General features: G+C 47.1%; 1 protein-coding gene across 2 annotated transcripts; it reads left to right on the top strand.

Annotated features, from left to right (window-relative positions):
• Nucleotides 1-592: 592 nt before the first annotated feature.
• On the top strand, nt 593-16,318 carry LOC119401969 (uncharacterized). Of its 2 annotated transcripts, XM_049418464.1 has the most exons (3): nt 593-1,318; nt 13,735-13,787; nt 16,137-16,318. In XM_049418464.1, the coding sequence occupies exons 1-2, from the start codon at nt 654-656 to the stop codon at nt 13,742-13,744; spliced, it is 675 nt and encodes a 224-aa protein (XP_049274421.1). In that variant the 5' UTR covers nt 593-653; the 3' UTR covers nt 13,745-13,787; nt 16,137-16,318. The 2 variants fall into 2 exon arrangements, with proteins under 2 accessions (XP_049274421.1, XP_037524927.1); XM_037668999.2 differs by lacking the exons at nt 13,735-13,787; nt 16,137-16,318 and adding an exon at nt 4,732-4,851 and having other exon boundaries at nt 630-1,371.
• The last annotated feature ends 2,874 nt before the right edge of the window (nt 16,319-19,192 follow it).

The raw sequence follows: 19,192 nt of genomic DNA, 5'->3' as shown, positions 1-19,192 counted from the left end.
GCAGAATGACCAATAATGGCGTTGTGGGTGCTGTCCTACTTCGCAAAAATTATTTATGGCGTAGTCCATTCCTTGTGGAAAGCCAAAACTTCGAACACAGTTCGCCTTGCCCCATCACGAAGCTGCGCTCAGAATTCGCATTAGGCAGTAAGGTAATCGTCGATGAATCTTTTTCTTTCGTTTTTTCTTCGACTTGCCGCTTTTGCATATCAGTCTTGATGGTAGACGAACAACGCTAATACATGCGTTTAACTTCGTTGACCACGCATAATCTTAATATCAAAAATGTGTAGCGTGTGGTACTTCTTTCTGCACCTTCATATCTGCGGAGCACTTATCTTGTTGGCCTCGCAATGGAAAGGCCACCCCGACGTTAACGTTGCAATAAATATTTGTACGGCTCCATTGAAGACTGTCGTCATCTCTGGTATCCCGACCATACTCGCTGGACGCGACGGCTGCCTAACGCGGGCTTAACGTCGCGCATGCGTTCGGCGCAACTACAGCCATGGTTTAGAGGGTCGTCCACCATCCCTTCGCCAGCAGGTACAGTTGCGGTATAGCTTCACGCATTCCGCTTGGCGAATAGCTAGCCAAGCGAAACTCATTGTTAGGAATCACGTCTTCCTGCACAGCGCCCGCCTTCTACCAAGATGTCAGCCAGTGTCCTGGAAGCGCTGTTCGCCCACGTCCAGCGAGTGCCCGCGCAGGATCTGCAATGGTTGGATTACGAGAACGTGGACTGGCTCCCGCGGATCAGACCGCTGCGTCCGGAAATGATCGCCCAGGAAATACGCCGCGCTGTGGAAGCGTCTCCCAGCGTCTCCGAGTGCCTGCTGCGTGTAGCCTGGCTCTACTGCTGGCTCATGTCGAGGCGGAAGATTGGGCCGTGGATGCTCATTCGCTTCTGCGTCAACGTGCCACAGGTCGACTACCATATGCTCATAGGAGACTTAGCGAACGCGCTGCGATCCAGTCCTCGCCGCCAAACGACGCTCCATGTGAGGCATTTGTGCGAAACGTACTACGCCTGCCTGATAAACAACTACGTGGACTCCGCCTATCTGGAATGCGGACTGATGTTCTTGGTCCTGTGGCGCGGCCAGCGGTTCGCAGCTGCGTACGCAAGCACGAACCTGGAAGTGCGAGCCCTCACGACCGCCTTGCATATCGCCCTGCGCGGGGAAAGCTTGGAACTGCTGGAGGAGCTCCACGAGGACCTGGACGCCGCTTTCTCGGCGGGTCGCCAAGATATCGGCGGCCCAGTGTTATTTCGAACAGACCGTCGATCAAGTATTATGGCGCAGCTCTTTTGGCAGGTCGACCAGGAAGAGCGAGCGGTAGACCTCAGTTCGCCCACGTGCAGGCAAGGTAAGGCTCGTCGAAATTTTCCACTCATTACCGTTCGCAGCCTGCACAGGCCGGCCTCCGCCGTCGACTGTTGTACAGGTCGGTCCACTGTTACAGAGAACACGCAAGCCCGTGTCTCATGTTCCGTGCAGCGCCACGTACACGAAGCGGTGAGGACCAAGTGCATGCGCGAAACAACGCAGGGGCGACACATTACTACACCACGCCCCTTCGCACAGGTCACGCGGCCACATTACCACGGCTGTACCATTCAATCGCATGCCCGTGCCCTGGCCGCGCAGGGATGTGGTAGTGTGGTTTCGCGCTAGCATTGTGAAGGGGTTGTGAGCCGTGTGAAAATTTTGATTGGCACATTGCGACTTTTCACATGGCATGTGAAAATGAGATCAGAATATTTATTTCAGATGTTGAGGAACAATAGATAAAAACAAAATTCGCACCGACGGCTTGTTAGCGGGCGTTAAACTTTCTTCACAGCCCTCATGCGTCGGTGCCAGCTGAACTGGTACGCCGTCGTGAAGGAGAGAGTATATTAAGGCGAACGCTTTAAAAGCCTCACCAAAGGCGAAAATTGACCGTCGGTGTCCCGCGGCTTTGCGGAAAACACGAATGATACAAAAAATCATCGTGTGATGACTTCACCACATGGCTCCATCATGACGTCACATGTACCCGCCAAGGTGTTCAAGTGGTTATAGTGTTCGACTGCTGACCCGCAGGTCGCGGGATTCAATGCCGGCTGCGCCGGCCGCATTTTCGATGGCAGTGAAAATGCTTGAGGCCCTTGCTCTTAGATTTAGGTGGACGTTAAAGAACCGCGGGTGGTCTAAATTTCCGGAGCCCTCCACTGCGGCCCTTCTAATAATCATATCGTGGTTTTGGGACGTTAAACGCCAACAAATATTGTTATAACGTCACATCATTATGTCATCGCGTGAGATTGTAACTCGGTCAAAGCTGGACCGATTACGGAGTCAGTGCAAAAGCAGGTCAGGTGAATCCGTACTGGAGGCAGTAGAAAGTCACGTCAGGTGCAAAAAGCTTCCGTAGGGTGGCGGAGAACTATCAGTGTCTCGACTGAGAACATAAAAAGGATGGCTTTCGCCCTCGAGTCGTCTTAGGTGAATGCATAAAGGACCCTGCGGGTATTTACACCTCAGCAGCACATTGTCATGTGACTTGAACAGAAACGTGACTTTTAGCTTCATTAGTAGTGTGGCCTGCTTTCATGATGCTCAAGCCTGGCATGACCCCAGTTTTATGTAGCCAACGTGACATGTAGAAATAAAGTAATGCTCGTTAACACACGATTTAAGGCAGAGATGCTGAACAGGCCGGCCACATCATGTGCCCGCACGTTATCAGTCGTGTCGTCCGGGAAGAAAAATTCGTATATTTCCCCGTGCGCTTGCCTGTAGAGACGTAAAGTAGAAAAGACTATCTTAAGCCATGGGCATAAGATAGTCTTTACATGATTCTGTATCACCTGGGCGACCCGTTTCCGGAAAGACGAGGTGGGAGTTGCGCGAGCACCTTTTGTGTTGAATTGCGTGCACGACGCAAAGACGAAATGAACGAAGTGAACACGCAGCTCGCGCCAAGTGGGTGACGTGATACGTTTCGTGCGTGTCGCGTCCACAGGTACGCTTAAGGACACCTTACAAAGAGCCGTAGCAGGTTTTGCCTTAACAACGTGTTCCTTCGGGCTGATTTTTAAAGACGATAGTCTTTCTTGGGGAACTTAAACGCAGAAATTTTGGTCTGTCTGTCTGTCTTTCTGTTTGTCGGCACGTCCCTCGATTCAGCCACTCGGCCAAAGTTGAACCACTTGCCCAAGGGCCAGCCGTCTTGAACTGGTACCGCTGTTCATACTTGTGAACGTTGTCGATCAAAAAGTAAATATCATGCATATCTGAGGTGCAACATCACTAGGTAAGTATTAGGTGGCGTGTTCCTTTAATAGAAAATGCATACATACGTAATTTTAAGGACCCTAGTTTCTTAAGCTGCGCTGAAAATGCATAAGAATGGAAGCTTGAGCGAGTTGGTATGCGTTCATCTTTGTTGAAACAGCGCTCACTAGACGACGACGAAGTAAAAGAAGGCACAGGACAGGCGCTGCCTGTCCTGTGCCTTCTTTTACTTCCTCGTCGTCTAGTGAGCGCTGTTTCAACAAAGCTGAAAATGCGACTGCGCTGAAATTTGCCTTCCTCCGAGCCCTTCGCACGAGCTCATTGTTGTGTTTCGGTTTCGGTTCTGTATTGCACTGTACAATGCCATGGGTTGGTGTTGAAAAACTTTAGTTTTGAGAAGGCCAAGAAGGTGAAAAAAAATATTTAAAAAATGAAAAAGCAGCGTTGTGAGCGGCCTTCAGGCTGCCGGTTGTGGGCGCCGCTCTGGCGTTCCTGTTTTACCCAGGCGACGTGTAAATAAAAGAGTGTGTGGAGAGTACTCGTTGAGTGCGGACGTTTCTCTGCAAAGGTCTTCGCCTGCTGCTGCGCCGGGACTACCAGCACGCAACACAGCACTCATGTTTCCCGATCGACGTATTGCCAGATGGCGTCCATATCTCACACAGCGCCTCTTCTATCGTCTTTACACGACATTTGCAGCGAAGCACGCAGATACGCGGCCAATTTTTTTATAGCTGTGTTTTTAGTCATGGCTGGGCGACATGCACACTTCCGGGCCCCGGCCACATTTTCGATGGAGGTCAAAATGCTTGTGGCCCGTGTACTTAGATTTAGGTGTACGTTTAGGAACCCCAGGTGTTCAAAATTTCCGGAGCCCTCCACTGCGGCGTCTCTCATAATCATATCTTGGTTTTGGGACGTTAAACCTTTACTTTACTGTGAATTCCTGTCATCTAACGTTGGATTTGATGATGATGTGCATCATGATGTAGCTTCTTACCCCCATACCCTCCCTCTCTGTGTAGCTTCCACCATGCTGGTCGATACGAGAGAGAAATCGCTTAAGGCGTGTTACAAATCCCTGTAACTCCGCTCGTTGTTCACGGACTGGAGAAACATTTCGCGCCAATGGACTGGCGAGGCAATGAACTCCGACACTGAAGTCATTAAATGATGACTTGGAATAGCTCTTTAGGACCCACTTAAGATAACCTGATATACAGTCAAGGCTGCCTCACATGTGCGCTTCGACGTGACCCCTGTTTTGCTTGCAAAAAAGGTTGGCGTTTTTGTTCTCTTGCCCTTCATTCCCTGCTTTAATACTTAAGCGCGATTGCCAGCCTCCTTCTGGTTTTGAAAGTTTAGCCACCGTATACTTATTCTTGAATTGGCTGTTTACATTAGCTGTTCTGAACTTTGTTTTTTTTTTCTCTCTCTGTCTGTCTAGGCGATGCCCCTTGACAAAGCGCTCTTTCGAGCTTCGCGTCCACTTGGAATGCTCTGAAACGACGCACGAAAGCTACGCTTTCCATGTGATTCCTAAGAGACCGTACGCGACAAATTTATAGATCAACAAGACCTGTCCAGTGCCAAGGCAGCGTGTGAAAGAAGCCATCAGATACCCTGCCTTTACAAGCCGAGTTCAAGGACTCGCTCGTCAAAGCTCCAGTCAATATGAAAACAGCAGTTCAAGAAGGCACCACTTTCCATATTAATGCGTGGTCAGCGTACGGTCTTTGACAGTGGTTTTGATCTTGGGTGGCACGCGACCGGGCCTCTAGCTAGGCCGGTGTGGCGGAAAGCATTTTGGAGAGTTCGAAGTGCTAAGAAAATCAGACATGTTCAATATACCGGGTGTCCCAGCTATCTTTAGCCAAGGGTTAAAAAATACAATATTAGAGGCAGGCGAGTGAAATCAGTTGCAAATTGCTGACAGCCACCTTGCGCGCTACAGACAATTTTTTGTTTTGTAATTAACTAATTTGTTAATTAGGACGATTTAACTAATTTGCTAAATATTGACTTTAGGCAAGAAATCCTGCTTGCAAAGTTCGAGAGCGTCCTCAAAAACCCCAACTGCATTATTTGCGATAAAGAAAGTCTCACGTATACCATTTTTTCCAAGCTGTAAAGAAATCCCGCGAAATACAAAAAGAACCACGTGACTAGCGCGCTCGCGCGCCTCGAGAATGCTGCCCTCAGCCGAGGTTTGAGCGAACGAAATCACCTGCGGCCGGGACTCGCCGGCTCCGTTGCAGCGGTAGGCCTATAAGTGGGCGGTGGTTTCTTGGCCCGTTGCCAGCCAGCTGCGCTCGTGACGGTGCAAGTTGTAGCGAGCGCGGGCCAAGAAACCACCTTTAACTTATCGGCCTATCGCTGCAACGGAGACGCCGAGTCGCGGCCGCAGCCGATTTCGTTCGCTCAAACCACGGCTGAGGGCAGCATCCTCGCGGCGCGCTAGCGCGCTAGTCACGTGGTTCTTTTTGTATTTCGCGGGCTTTCTTTGCAGCTTGGAAAAAATGGTATACGTGAGACTTTCTTTATCGCAAATGATGCGATTGGGTTTCTGAAGACGCTCTCGAACTTTGCAAGCAGCATTTCTTGCCTAAAGTCAATATTTAGCAATTTATTTAAATCGTCCTAATTAACAAATTAGTTAATTACAAAACAAAAATTGTCTGTAGTGCGCAAGGTGTCTGTCAGTAATTTGCAAGTCATTTCACTGGCCTGCCTCTAATATTGTATTTTTTAACCCTTGGCTAAAGATAGCTGGGACACCCTGTATATCGGTGCCAATCTGTTTCCCCGACGAGCAAGACGTGCTTCAAGAACTACCCAGGTGAAATCGTAAAATATGTGAATGAATCAAACGTTTAAAGCGCTTTTTTAAACCCGCGCATTTAAGACGTGGTCGCACGGATGGACGACGGAAATGTGAGAACCCCGGAGACACGAGTGCACGGGCGGCCTTTCACGTCAGTAGTGCTCGTGCCTTCTTTTACCTATTGACGAAGAAATAAAGTGAAAATGTCATCATGATCAGATTATCATCAAGGCTTCGAATTCATTCCATACATTGGTACACGCTCCTAAATTGGCCGTCCAATTTAATCTATTAAGTGTAATTGCGCTATCAATTAAGAATGCGTCTTTGTCGCACACAGCAGTGATCCACACTAGCTTTAAAGGGCCCCTCAACAGACGACATAGCAAATTCTATTTAGACACTGGAAGTTGTTGCGTGCCAAACAGAGAGTTTTGTACCACAAGATGTTTTCAAATTGGGTCATTACGAGCTGAAATAACCAATATTTCGAAGTGGCGCGAAACCATTATGCGAGGAGGCGAGGTTCAAACCCTTGCCGCTCGTTTCGTCTAGCCTTCGCAAGCCAAATTCCTTTCCTGTTCTTTCCCGTATCGGAGCCGGAGGATCACAAGACGCAGATGCATGAGCACTTCACGTGCACGCCATGCCATGTGCACGCCATGTCACGCACGTGCGAGCGATGTCGTGTTCTTTCGTCGTTCTCTGAGGTGTACTGCCTTTTGTCGTTCTTTGAGGTATATTGCGTGCTTCTGTGGTATTTAGCCAGCAGTGCGCGCACGTTTGAGAGGTTGGCCCTGGTCATGGAATTTTGCCGTGACAGACCGCGTCGCACCGTACAACTACTCTCAGGGACGACGCACCTATAACATTGAGAGTGCTGACAGTCTTCAGCAAGCCCAGCTGCTTGAAATAAAAACTGCGATTGGAAACAGTACGTAAAATAAATTACCAATTTTATAAATTTCGTTAGCTGCATGGTTGGTATTTCGGTTTCCTACAGTTGCTGGTACAATCGCGCTGAAGATCGCGTATTGTAACAGCGGGCCCGTCAGCGTCTACGATGGAAGGTGTTTCTGGCGCTTTGCGATGAAAAAATTACCAGTGTAAAGCTTCGCCTGGGTACCAGACGCATTCATGCCTATCACACGGTGGACAGCTTGCTTTTCACTGTGCCAAAACAGTGTACTTAGCCACCACTGATACAGAGAGCATTTCCCTGGACCGCACTGCGACACTCAAACCCCGTCCTAGAGCCACAACAGCAACAACGCCTCTTCTCATACAAAATTTTCAAACGGATTTCCGAACATAAACAACATCCTCACAAAATACTATCCAATACTAACAACCAACGAGAAACTTTCAAAAAAACTTCCCCGAACCGCCTAATGTCGCCTACAGACGCAACGCCAATTTTAAAGATATGGTCGTTCATGCGAAACTCCCAACAAGAACTACACCAACGCTTGATCCCTGTGGGTGCTCCAGATGCTCTACATGCAAACCTATACAGCCGGCCACCAATGTGAAAAGCACAGCATCGAATTAAACATTCACAAGGTAACATCGACCTTCACGTGTACCTCAAACAACTAAATCTACTGCATCGAATGTACAACCTGCAAAAAACAATACATTGGCGAAACTGAACAACCAATTCATGTAAGAGTGGACGGCCACCGCGCAGAGAAAAGCATAATTTACCAAAAGCAGTAGGCAGCCACTTCAACCAACAAGACCACAATTTCGATCAAGCGCAGCTTTACTTTCTACAAACAAATTTTTGGTCACCACGTGAGAGGAAATACATGGAAGCGTATTTGACACGCAAATTTCAACCCCTTCACCCGTCAGGAATAAATCTGGCACGCGGTAATTTGGAACCACAAAAAGCCATAGCATAATTTCTATAATATCACGAGACATAAAATTCCTACTAGCGTACAAAATACACTATCAATGTTCTGTTTTTTAAACATCGTTCTGTCTTATATATATATATATATATATATATATATATATATATATATATATATATATATATATATATATATATATATATATATATATATATATATATATATATATATCTGTATGTGTGGATATGTTATTTATACTGTAGTACTATCACAAAGGCAAATAATAAATTATACGGAGCAAGGCAGAGCTCTACTCAAGCAAGTTGGCCATCCCTTAAGACCTCGACACTTCGGAGAGGTGACACGCTTTTTATCTAATAACATGAGGGTCCAAATCATGTCATCCCCCATTCCGAAGAATGTGAGTGCGAAGTATTACCTTGGCAGACGACAAGCCAGAGCACGAACACCCTAGATGTATTACGGTAATAACCCAACCGTCTCCTGCACTGATGCATGCATACAGCACGGCAATTCCTGCACAATTGTTGCAACAAGCGGATCTGCAAGCCTAACGGAAATCAGTGAAAACCTCATCAGTCAGTGCGGCCGAAACGGCGGTAGTTGCTGTGGCGATAAGATGCGCAGAACAAAACGAAGACCATGCCCTTGCGATCACCGATTCTCAGTCCGCTTGCCGTATATTTCGGGCCGGGGAAATTCCAAGGACGGCAATCAGAATCCTAAGCAAAGAACTGCTGAATCCGCATGCAATACTTTGGTGCCCCGCGCATGCGTGACTTGAGGAGAACAAAAGTGCCGACCAGCTTGCTGTCGAAATAAGCACCCAAGCACCAGTCGCAATCCTCCAAAAACAAAGAGGAGGACGATAAAAATACAGCCATCCACATCTGAATCTTACCGCGCAACAGTAGCGAGATTGCACTCGAGTACAAAGCAACACGTACCCTCACCTACAAAGAAAACGTCACATAAATCGCACAATATACGCGCACATCTGTCCGTCATGTGGGGAACGGCCAACTCTCGCCTACATTACATGGGAACGTGAAATCCCAGCCCCAGGCCGTCAATTCTCCCCTTCTGAGGACATCTCGAGGAAGGCAGCGGGAGTGGCTTGCTAGCAAGGATCGCGGGAGCCAGCTGGCTCCACTAGACCAATCCCAGTGAGCCGAAAAGGTCAGTGAAGCCCTGGACTCAGGACCCCAGCCACTTGCCCAGAAACCTTATACGTTTGAACCTCTCAGTAGTGGCGTAGCAACTTGTTCGCAAGTGGGGGGGGGGGGGGGGGTCAAACTTCCCTCACTCCATCGGCGGTATATATATGTATATATAGTGAGAGAGAGAGAGAGACAACTTCATTCGCACTCAGTTTCATGTGATTTTTGATATACCATGAGATGATTTGCTCAGCTGTGTTTAATAAAATTATAGAAGTACAGTCATTTCTACGTAGCATGCACTTTGACAACCATACATATGCGTGTTATGGATGTAATCGTATTACAAGCAACACTTCTGGTACATTAACCACACAGCTTTATGCATAAATACAATTACATCGATGGCGGCCTTCCCGTAAGTATAGATTTGTGTGATTCAATGAAATTTTCTTAATGTCTAAAAGCTGCTCCTTGATAATTGCGTTTTTAACTTAGGCAGCAATGAGTGCACCTTTTCTTGTCATTACTTATCACTAGACTTTATCGCACATATTCAGGTTTGTGCACATTATATTTTTCCTTCCTTGCTCTTAGTCGAAATAGTGTTTCTAGTAGTTTTTATTATTATTACGACTATTATATTGCTGATATATTACCATTGATGCTAGCTTGTTAACCGCAAGTTTCCTTTAAAAAAGGAAGAATTCGTGGTATTAAAGGCGTAGTACATTCTTTATACTCATCGCATTTGTATTTGAAGCATTGCTTGGAGGGCCTTCTGGCCTAAACAAGTAAATACGCCTATGCCAAAGATGTTAGCACAAATTTTCTTTGAAAAAAGTGCGCGATTAAACTACCCCACATTGTTTCCTTCCGCAGTGGTCATTAGCTGTTTATCACTGGTCAAAATTTTCTGGGTCATGCACGGAACACCTGACGCGATGCAACAAATGGCGTGAAAATGATCAATCGCGTAGTTTCTGCTTACGCACAACTGCGTAAAAACTAAGACAACACACCAGACTCAGTACGGCACATTTTTGGCCAATGGGTCTTCGCCATTTGTTACAAATTGTCAGTGTGCCATAAAATTGCCTGCTAGTTACGCGACGTTACAAATCTTTGAAATCGCGCGGCGTTTACATGACGTATGCCCAATAAACAGCGCATTACTATGCTGAACAATACGTAAACTTTTTCGGAATAGTATTCTGAACGCAATTCAAGAAGGCTGCCCGCTGATCACAGAGGCAGAGGCTAATTATAGCAGCTGGCGAGATTGATTCGTAGAAGCACAAATATTTTCAGTTGTAGTATAACGATGTTGAGCTGTTTGTGCGCGTATAACACTATGTGAACTGTTCTTTGCTGAAAGAGAGCGAGATAGTGAAATTAACAGCGCTGCTCGTGTGTCCTTCTTTGCGGTCCGAGTTGTATTGTGCACTGCACAAATATATGTAAGGTGAATTGAGGTCACGTGGTTGTTACGGCGAAGAAAGATGCAGCAAGACTGCTAAATACAGCTCTTTATTTGGACGAACTTGTGCCCGGAAAATGAACTCAAAATTAAAGCGATCAACGCTGTATACTGATAGCGGCGAGAATCTGATCGTCGCTGGAAGGCGCCCTCTTTTATACGTGTTTTACACGTTGTTCCTGCCATCGTTATCACTGGTGCTCGCGCAAGCTCTCGAATAAACTTGACTATTTGCGTTCTACGCGTAATCTTAACATAATGATTTCAAACAACCGCGAAGCTTCCCGAACATTGCGACGCGGTCTGTGCCAAGCGTTCCTAACAGTTTTTGCGCGTGAAACCCGAATGCATCTCCCAGTTCGGCCAAATTATAACACTTCACACTTCTGCGCTCTCATCGACCTACAGCAGATTGGATATAGAGCAGCGGTGATGGTATTCCCTTTTGATGGAAGAAAATAAATTTTCGGAAACAGGAAGAGCGTTTCGCCGGTCCGTAAAGCGTGCACTGGTTCCCGCTCATATTTGCGTCGTCGGTGATGTAAGTTTCAGGAGAGGCAAATTAGAATAAATACATGTGCAGAGCGCTCTAGCATTATAGAGGCCCTGCTCAGCGGTAGCCTCCTTTGGAATGCTGGAGCGCAATGCCCGAAAGCATCGCATAGGCAGCTTGAACTATAGCGAACCTACAATGCGAGGTCTTGTGTGATGACAATTTTCATAGCGGAAGCGTAGGACATATTTTAGTTGAGAACGATATGATTGCTGTGTTGAAGGAAAACTTCGCCACATTTGTTCTTTTGCCACTGTGCAGCCGACAGTGAGCAAAAGCAGGGGAGGGGGCGAAAGCAGGGGGAGGGGGCGCTCTGCCTCTTACCTTTTCTTAGAGGGGGGGGGGGGGGGCAGCTCCCGTCTTGACCCCCCCCCCCCCCCGGCATATAGGCGTATGTATCTCAATAACGAAAGCCCTCAAGAACGAAATCCTCGCGGCAACGAAGAAATCTGGCGTCTCCGGCGAACATCCACCGAGTTCAATGCCTTTGTCCCGTTTCGACAGCGAAAAGATTTTAAGAAGCACTCGCACAATAACGACAGTTTCAGGTAGTGATCCGCAACATTTTTTCAACTCATGATCTAGTTGGGAGCCCAGAAGTTCGAAAATTGCACCACCGCTCATTCGTGAAGTGGGGCACAAACGTTTCCGCCAACAAACATCGGTGCGACCATTGCTGTCTAGTGTCTACATTCAGCAGGATGGTGATGATGATAGCAACAAGACTTTTTTTTACACTGATAACAGTTTTTTGCTAACGCCTCTTTTGGCAACTACGTTGGCACACGACGTTTCAAATGACGACACCCACGATAGTGGCGTGATGCTAACAGAGAGATTCTGTAGTCTGCCTTACCCGCCCAACTGCATGCTGCCGCGCGTCCTTCGATGCGCACGCTGAGGTCTCCTACGCTTTGCTTACGTGCAGTGTTGATTGGCCTTCCGGAAAGATGACGCCTCTCATTAAAAAAAAAATGTAAACCATCGCCAAAGCTGCGAAGGCAGAAAAAAGGCGCATATTGCACAGGAGCCTAACATCATTTATATATAGCCTCTGGACCAGGGTTCATTGAGAGCGTGGGGCGACTCATTTAAACAAATTTTGGCTGTGCGAAGTAATTCATGCGCGTAACATGCTATTTTCGCGATAACGAAATTTTCACGAGAACGAACGAAAATTGTTTCCCGGGCGATTTCGTTACTGAGGGTTTCGACTGTAATCAATGAATGTTTTCACTGCGGTGTTAACGACTTGATCGTGGGATACTTAGGCTCCTCTAGATCTCAGTTCCTCGGGATTCGAATGACGTTCTTGTCACGTCATGGTACCACCGACGACGGCGCACATGAGAAGCACTATATCCAATTTTTTCATAAATCGCATAACTGAAGAAGTCTATTATTTCTTTTTTCATCATGCTTGTCTTGGACTCGCCAACCTCCCAAGTCGGTCTTGATGATAGATCAAGAACGCTAATACGTGCGCTTAACATCGGTTACCGCGCTTAATCTTTATGGCAAATAACCTCTAGGTTATGGCGCTCCTTCTACGCTTGCGCATATGCACAGCGTCTATCATTGTAGGCTTCGGGATGGAAAGGTCACCTGGACGATACCGTTGCAATAACAATTTAATCGCTCCATTGAAGTATCTTGTCATCTCTGGTATCTCGACCAGACTCACTCGACGGCTGCCTTTCGCGAGCCAACATCGCGCATGTTTTTAACACAGCTGACGCCACAGCTGAAAGTGTCGTCAAGCATCCCTTCGCCAGCATTCACCAGTTGCGGTGTCGCTTCACGATTTTCCCTTGGTGTCTTGGTACCCAAGCGAAGTTCACTGTAAGGAATAACACTTCCTGGGCCGCCACCGCCTTCTACCAGGATGTCAGCCAGCATATTGGAAGAGCTGTTCGTCCACCTCCAGCGAGTTCCCGCGGAGGATCTAGAATTCTTGGACGACGAGCACGTGGACTGGCTCCCGCGGATCAGAATTTTGCGGCCGCAAATGGCCATCCAAGAAATCCGCCGTGCTGTGGAAGCATCTCCCAACGGCCCCGAGTGCCGGCTGCGTGTAGCTTGGCTCTACTGCTGGCTCCTGTCGAGGCAGAAGATTTGCCCGTGGCTACTCATTCGCTTCCACGTAGACTTGATGGAGGTCGACATCCGCGAGCTTATGAGGGACTTGGCGAGCGCGCTGCAATCCAATCCTCGTCGCCATACGACGATCCGTGTGAAGCACGAACGCGGAACGTACTACGCCTGCCTGATAAACAACTACGCGGATCCTGCCTATCGTCAATGCAGAGTGATGTTCTTGGTGCTGTGGCACAACCAGCGATTCGCGGCTGCGTACGCCGGGACTAACGAGGAACTGCGAGCCCTCACTACCGCCTTACACGTCGCCCTGCGCGGGGAACGCGTGGAAATGCTGCTTGGCCTTCACGCAGACCTGGACGCCGCTTACTCGGCGGGTTGCCAAGATGTTGCCGGCACATGTTTATTTCGATCAGACAGCAGCACCAGTAATTTGGCGCGACTCTTTTGGCATTTCGACTAGGCAGAGCGAGCGGCAGACCAGAGTTTCGAAACGCACAGACACGGTAAGTCACGTCGAGCTTTCCTATTCGTTATCGCAGCTAGCTCGTAGAGGCAGGCTCCCAATTTCGGCTGTTCTGGATCAGCGAATCCCTCTTTGTATCTACGCGAATTCTTTTCCACTCATACTCTCCGTTCCAAATATATTGTGGTTTTTCCGCGAGAAAGCTCATGCATTGCGTTACATGCCCCATAGAATGCGCCGGCCCCCGAAGTGGTTATATGCTCGATCATTGACAAAGTTCATTAAGTATTGCTACTTTGCCAGTGTAAGTGGTGGTTAGTAGCTGCACTGGGCAGCCAGTGAGACAGCGGCGTAGCGCTTCGCGGTTCCTACCATTTTGCCAGCATCCCAATGGAGACGCTGGCGTTGTTGCCATACCCTGGCTCTCGCAGTGTATACATACATGCTGCAACAGCGAGGGCACGACCGCTAGATGGCGTCTGAACGTGTGCCCCTTCGTCAAGGGGTTGTCCGCCTCGGTGGTGCAGGGGTCACAGTATCGGTTTCTGACTCGAAAGCCGCGAGTTAGTGCCGGCCGCGGTGGTCGCATTTCGATGGAGGTGAAATGGTAATGGCCAGTGTTCTCTGCGACGGTTTTAGCACGCTGATGAACATCAGTTGGTCGAAATTTCCGGAGTCGTGCATGTCACCGTCACCGTCAACTCATGGAATGTGAATCAAAGTCTGCGTACACGGGCGCTCTTGCATATTGCCGCCATCGAAATAGGGCCGCCTTGGCTAGGAATTGAACACGCACCCTCAAGCTTCCCACCGCGGCACCTTACGTTTTTAGATACCATGGCGGGGTTTAACATCAGTGCTGAATTCTAGAGCACTTCCGCTTTTCCCTAACGATTTCTAGTTTAAACCAGCACTGCTTTGGTTATTTAAGTTGATAGTTCGCTTTTGCTCTATGCGTTTTTATGTTCTAGTGTTTGTAATATACACTACAACTTCGGAGTCGGTAGAGGTGAGAAGCTAGTCTCGTCCGCAGTGATTATAAACTGAGTCGGTAAATCAATGTGTACTTATGCTTCGAAACCTTTTAAATAGCCCCGGGGGTCAAAACTAGATCGGAGTCCCACCACTACTGTGTACGTCATAACATCGTCATAGTTTCGCAGGCTTGATGGATGGATGAATAGTTTCGCAGGTGAAACCCCAGAATTTAATTTCTTGACTTGTTAAGGGTTTAGCTGTCAAAGCAGTGCTGTTTGGATATGATTTTTTTCATCTTTATCCACCCGATTGAGATGTTTGAGCGTCATTCTTTTCTTGAGAATCCTGAAGCAGAAAGCTTTGGCTATTGTGTGTAATTGTTACAAGCTACAGCACTTACATATCACAGTGTTTAGTTCTCGTGGATCAATTCTCAAATGTTTACAGTAGTTCGAAGCCACAGGGGTTACGTTTAGGCGAATTGTTCTTCTCGTACTTGCAAAATTCAAGTACATGAAACAGTGGTGCACACTCTGGTTCCGTGTCTTTATTTAGCAACTTTTGAAAAAACTACCACAAGAGCCTGCCCTCTCTGCGCACTTTGCAATCTTTCTAGAAAAGTTTCCATTTTTCATTCAGAAGTTTACCCAGTAAATGTATTCTAGTTGCTCAAAATAAGCTCAAATTCAGCTTTGTTGATTGCGTTGAACCACGCTGTACGTAGCTTACATCGGATATTACATCGGACAGTCCGCTGATATGGCTAAACGGTAGCTTCAAAGACCGCAGCAGCGACGCGCGCATCGAAAGACGGTTCTTTGCCACTGATGCAGCACGTGCGGATGCCGGTGATCATGTAAGATACCTGACGTGGCATGCACGAAAAAAGTAAGCTTAGTGAGTCGATATGATAAACAGGCTGGGTAAATTACGTGTCGGCATGCCAACTTTCGCATTGTCTGGCAATGAAGTTACGTTACTTCGGGCTCAATTTTGGATTTACATTACAGACCTGTTTGGCTGATTTAGATTAGAGACCTTTTCAACGAACTAAGGTAGTACCTCATTCCAGGACAGTGGCACGGCAGTACAAGGGCACGCTGACATCACTGCTTGGGTTTTATATTTTTACGGGTCACGCAGATTTACCGCCGCCCGTAGGTGATCCAAGAGGCATTTGTTCGAAAATGTGTATAGTTCTGAATGCGTGACATGCGTGCCTCTAGTGTCCATTCATGCAAATAGATACATATATCCTACTTGAAATTGACGTTTGTTCAAAGTTGGATTTGTCTCGCTCGTCTGTCCGTGCTTTGAAAACTGAACGTCTTCTCTTCGCATTGGTTTAGTCGCTGTGCACTTATCAAACATTGCCTGTTGTCGCTAACTTTTCTTTTCTTGCTGTGTCTAGGCGAGGCCCCGTAACAAACTAAAGTGCGACTGGCAGCGTTCGTTCGAGCTTCGCATGCGCTTGAAAGTCATCGACACGAGACACGGAACGCCTCACCTGTGATTTCTACGAGGCCGCATGCCACCAGTAGGTACAACAAGACCTGAAAGGAGTCTACACACCACCTGAAAGAAGCCGCTAGACACTCGAGCCTCTACGTACAGAGTTCAAAGCCTCTCCCCCCTCGTGAAGCCGACACGTCGATATGTGAAGAACTCAAGAAACAAGCACTGAAGATTTCATATAATGCATGATTGGCATACAGCTTTGCGAAATGTTTCGACCCTGGATCGCACGTGATCGCACTTATAGCGAGTCCTGCGTAGAACGAGATAAGCACTGCGGCTCATTCAAAGCCAAATTGAATTCAGGTACCATAAGAAACAATAGCGGCGTTCAGCTTTCTCCTCGAACATTTCATAACCAAGCTGTGCTTCAAGAAGGTTACTGTGGGCCCTTGTGACAGAGCTGTCTGAGTCAGCCGTGTAAAACAAGCAAACCTCGCGCATTGACGACGTGGTCGCAGGTACTGGCGACTGAAACATAAGAACGCAGGAAACGTGAATGTAAGGGTCGTTGTTTCCGTCAAGAGACACTCGTGCCTACTTTTATGTATTCACTGACAAATAAAGAAAATATTTTGCACTTCAAGTACGTCGCTGACGTTTTGAGTTCTTTCCTTACACTGGTACGCTTTCGTGAATCGGCTGCTATTGAAGACTGATAGGTGTAAATGTGCTATCACCTACGAATTTCTCTTGCGTGCTTAAAACGGTTATCGACACTGACGTCCAGTAAACTCTCCAATGTGTGGCGACCGCCGACAAGAGTTCATATATAGGGCCCTCCAGCTATTTCTATGCAGAGGTTAAAAATATGCCGAAGCGATCTATGACGACGCGACGAAATGCACGTTGACGACTACTGCATGAAGGAAGGCGCACTATTTCTTGCTTTCCCGTTAATTGTATATTAGATATCTTTAACTAACTAAATTTTGAAGCAAAAATGCTGGGCGAGAATTCCAGTGAGAAAGTTGTAGATTGCGTTTCGAAGCCTCCGATTAGACAGTTTCTATCTTTTTATCATTACGTATTATTGTTTTTCTGCTTATTACAGATGCGCTAGCCGTGTAAAGGTTAAGAAACAGCTAAGCTGGTCGATCTTAGGGGCCGGACAAACTTTGCATAGTCCGCTGCCTTGTCGCGTCCGCCTCGCACTCTTGTCGAGCGCAGCCAGGGTCCGCTCGTCGTTGCCGCTTCGTAGCCGTTTCATGGGCCGCTCAGGCGGGATACAATCGCCGTTGACGGTTACGCCCTCAATCCGCAGCGCGCCGAGACTCGCGGCAAGCGGCGGCTTCATTGGACGTGCGCACCTTCTTCAGTCGAACCATGGTGACAGACTGCTTAAACACGGCCGAGCGCACCTACGCTTATAGGAGCTGTGAAAGCGAATTAGCTCTCTAATGTTATCGCGTTGAAAGTAAGAAAAACAAGATAGGCCGCGCATCTCCGCACTTCCTTCGCGCTGGGCACCATTAGTGCGAAGCTGCTTGATGTTTCCTTCTTTTGTGTAGTTTTATCTACATCTCGCCAGTCTTGGATATCGGTTTTAATTGTAGATGAAGAACGAGAAGACTTGCACTTAACTTCGTTTAAGACGCTTAATCTTCATGAAAGAATGTCTTAGGTATGGCGGTGCCTTTGCGCTTGCGTATCTGCTTATTTATTTATTTATTTATTTATTTATTTATTTATTTATTTATTTATTTATTTATTTATTTACTTAGTTTGGATACTCTATGCCGAATTGCCTTACAAAGAGGAGTGGTAAATACATCATTACATATTGTTATGCAAGGCAGCCTCAAAATATAATAGTCTGGATTGTTGGCGGCAGAGGCGAGGATGTGGCTCTATTTTCATGCTGTTTTTGGCAGAAAGGAATTGAAGAAAAGATTCGTCTGCCTGGCATTTCGACCTTGAACTTGGACCTTGAAATTGTGGTCGATCCGCGTTGATGTATGAGTGGAGGGGGGGGGGGCGAGAAGAAGTCGTTTTTTAATGCCGAGTTCATAAAATAACATTTATAGAAAAGAGACAAACGGACGACCTTCCTCCTTGATGACACGTCAGGCAGGTTAAGGTTAGTTTTGGTGTGGATATACTTTCACTGCAAGATTAGTTTACACACAATGAAAAGCACGAAACGGTTCCGAGTGGCTTCATCAATGTACGTTAGAGCTGTAGATAGATCCCAAATTGATGAGGCGAACTCCAGTTTCGACATTACGAGGGTTTTCTTTAGAAGAAGCTTTATGGAAGCGGGTGCACGACAAAAATTTCTACGTCCGATTTGCAGAATTAGTCACATATTCGATATGCGTTTGCCATGAGAGGTTGTTAGTGATGCGATTATCTTAATATTTATAACGCGTGACGGAAGAATAATCGGAGTTGTTAATTTTATATGAAAATGTAGAAACAGGATTGCGGCTAGAAAATGTCACGATTTTACATTTGTTCACGTTTGGTTTCATTAGCGATTTTTTTACATCATGTAGAAATAAGGTTAAGGTCGGGTTGAAGTAAGAAAGAGACACCCGCTTTTGTTACTTCACGATAAACGACACAGTCGTCAGCATGAAGCCAGCTATTAGACGTTAAATTGTCTGGTAGATCGTTAATGTAGATAATAAAAAAAACGCCAGGCCTGCGCTGAAACCGCAGCACAGTCACAGCGAAAGCTGGAAGAGCGGCGTTTCTAGAGCCCGTTAAGCTCTCTTGGGGCTACAATACAAGTACACTAGAAAGGTACCCACTACGCCATAAATAACAATTTTTGTGAAGTTGGGAAGCACCTACTAAGCCATTATTCGTCATTCTGCCGAGAAGCGAGGCACCAGCTACACGTCTGTAAGGCATTATGTGCACTTTGTTGACGCGACGACCTATGACGATGAAGAATTAAGGCTCAGCCCTTTGTAATGGGTTGGAATATTTAAACGGCCCACCAGT

This window comes from Rhipicephalus sanguineus, chromosome 8 (genome assembly GCF_013339695.2).
Source record: "Rhipicephalus sanguineus isolate Rsan-2018 chromosome 8, BIME_Rsan_1.4, whole genome shotgun sequence".
NCBI classification, from domain to species: domain Eukaryota; kingdom Metazoa; phylum Arthropoda; class Arachnida; order Ixodida; family Ixodidae; genus Rhipicephalus; species Rhipicephalus sanguineus.
The sequence above is the reverse complement of the archived record's forward strand: the minus strand, read 5'-3'. Positions and strand labels throughout refer to the sequence as shown.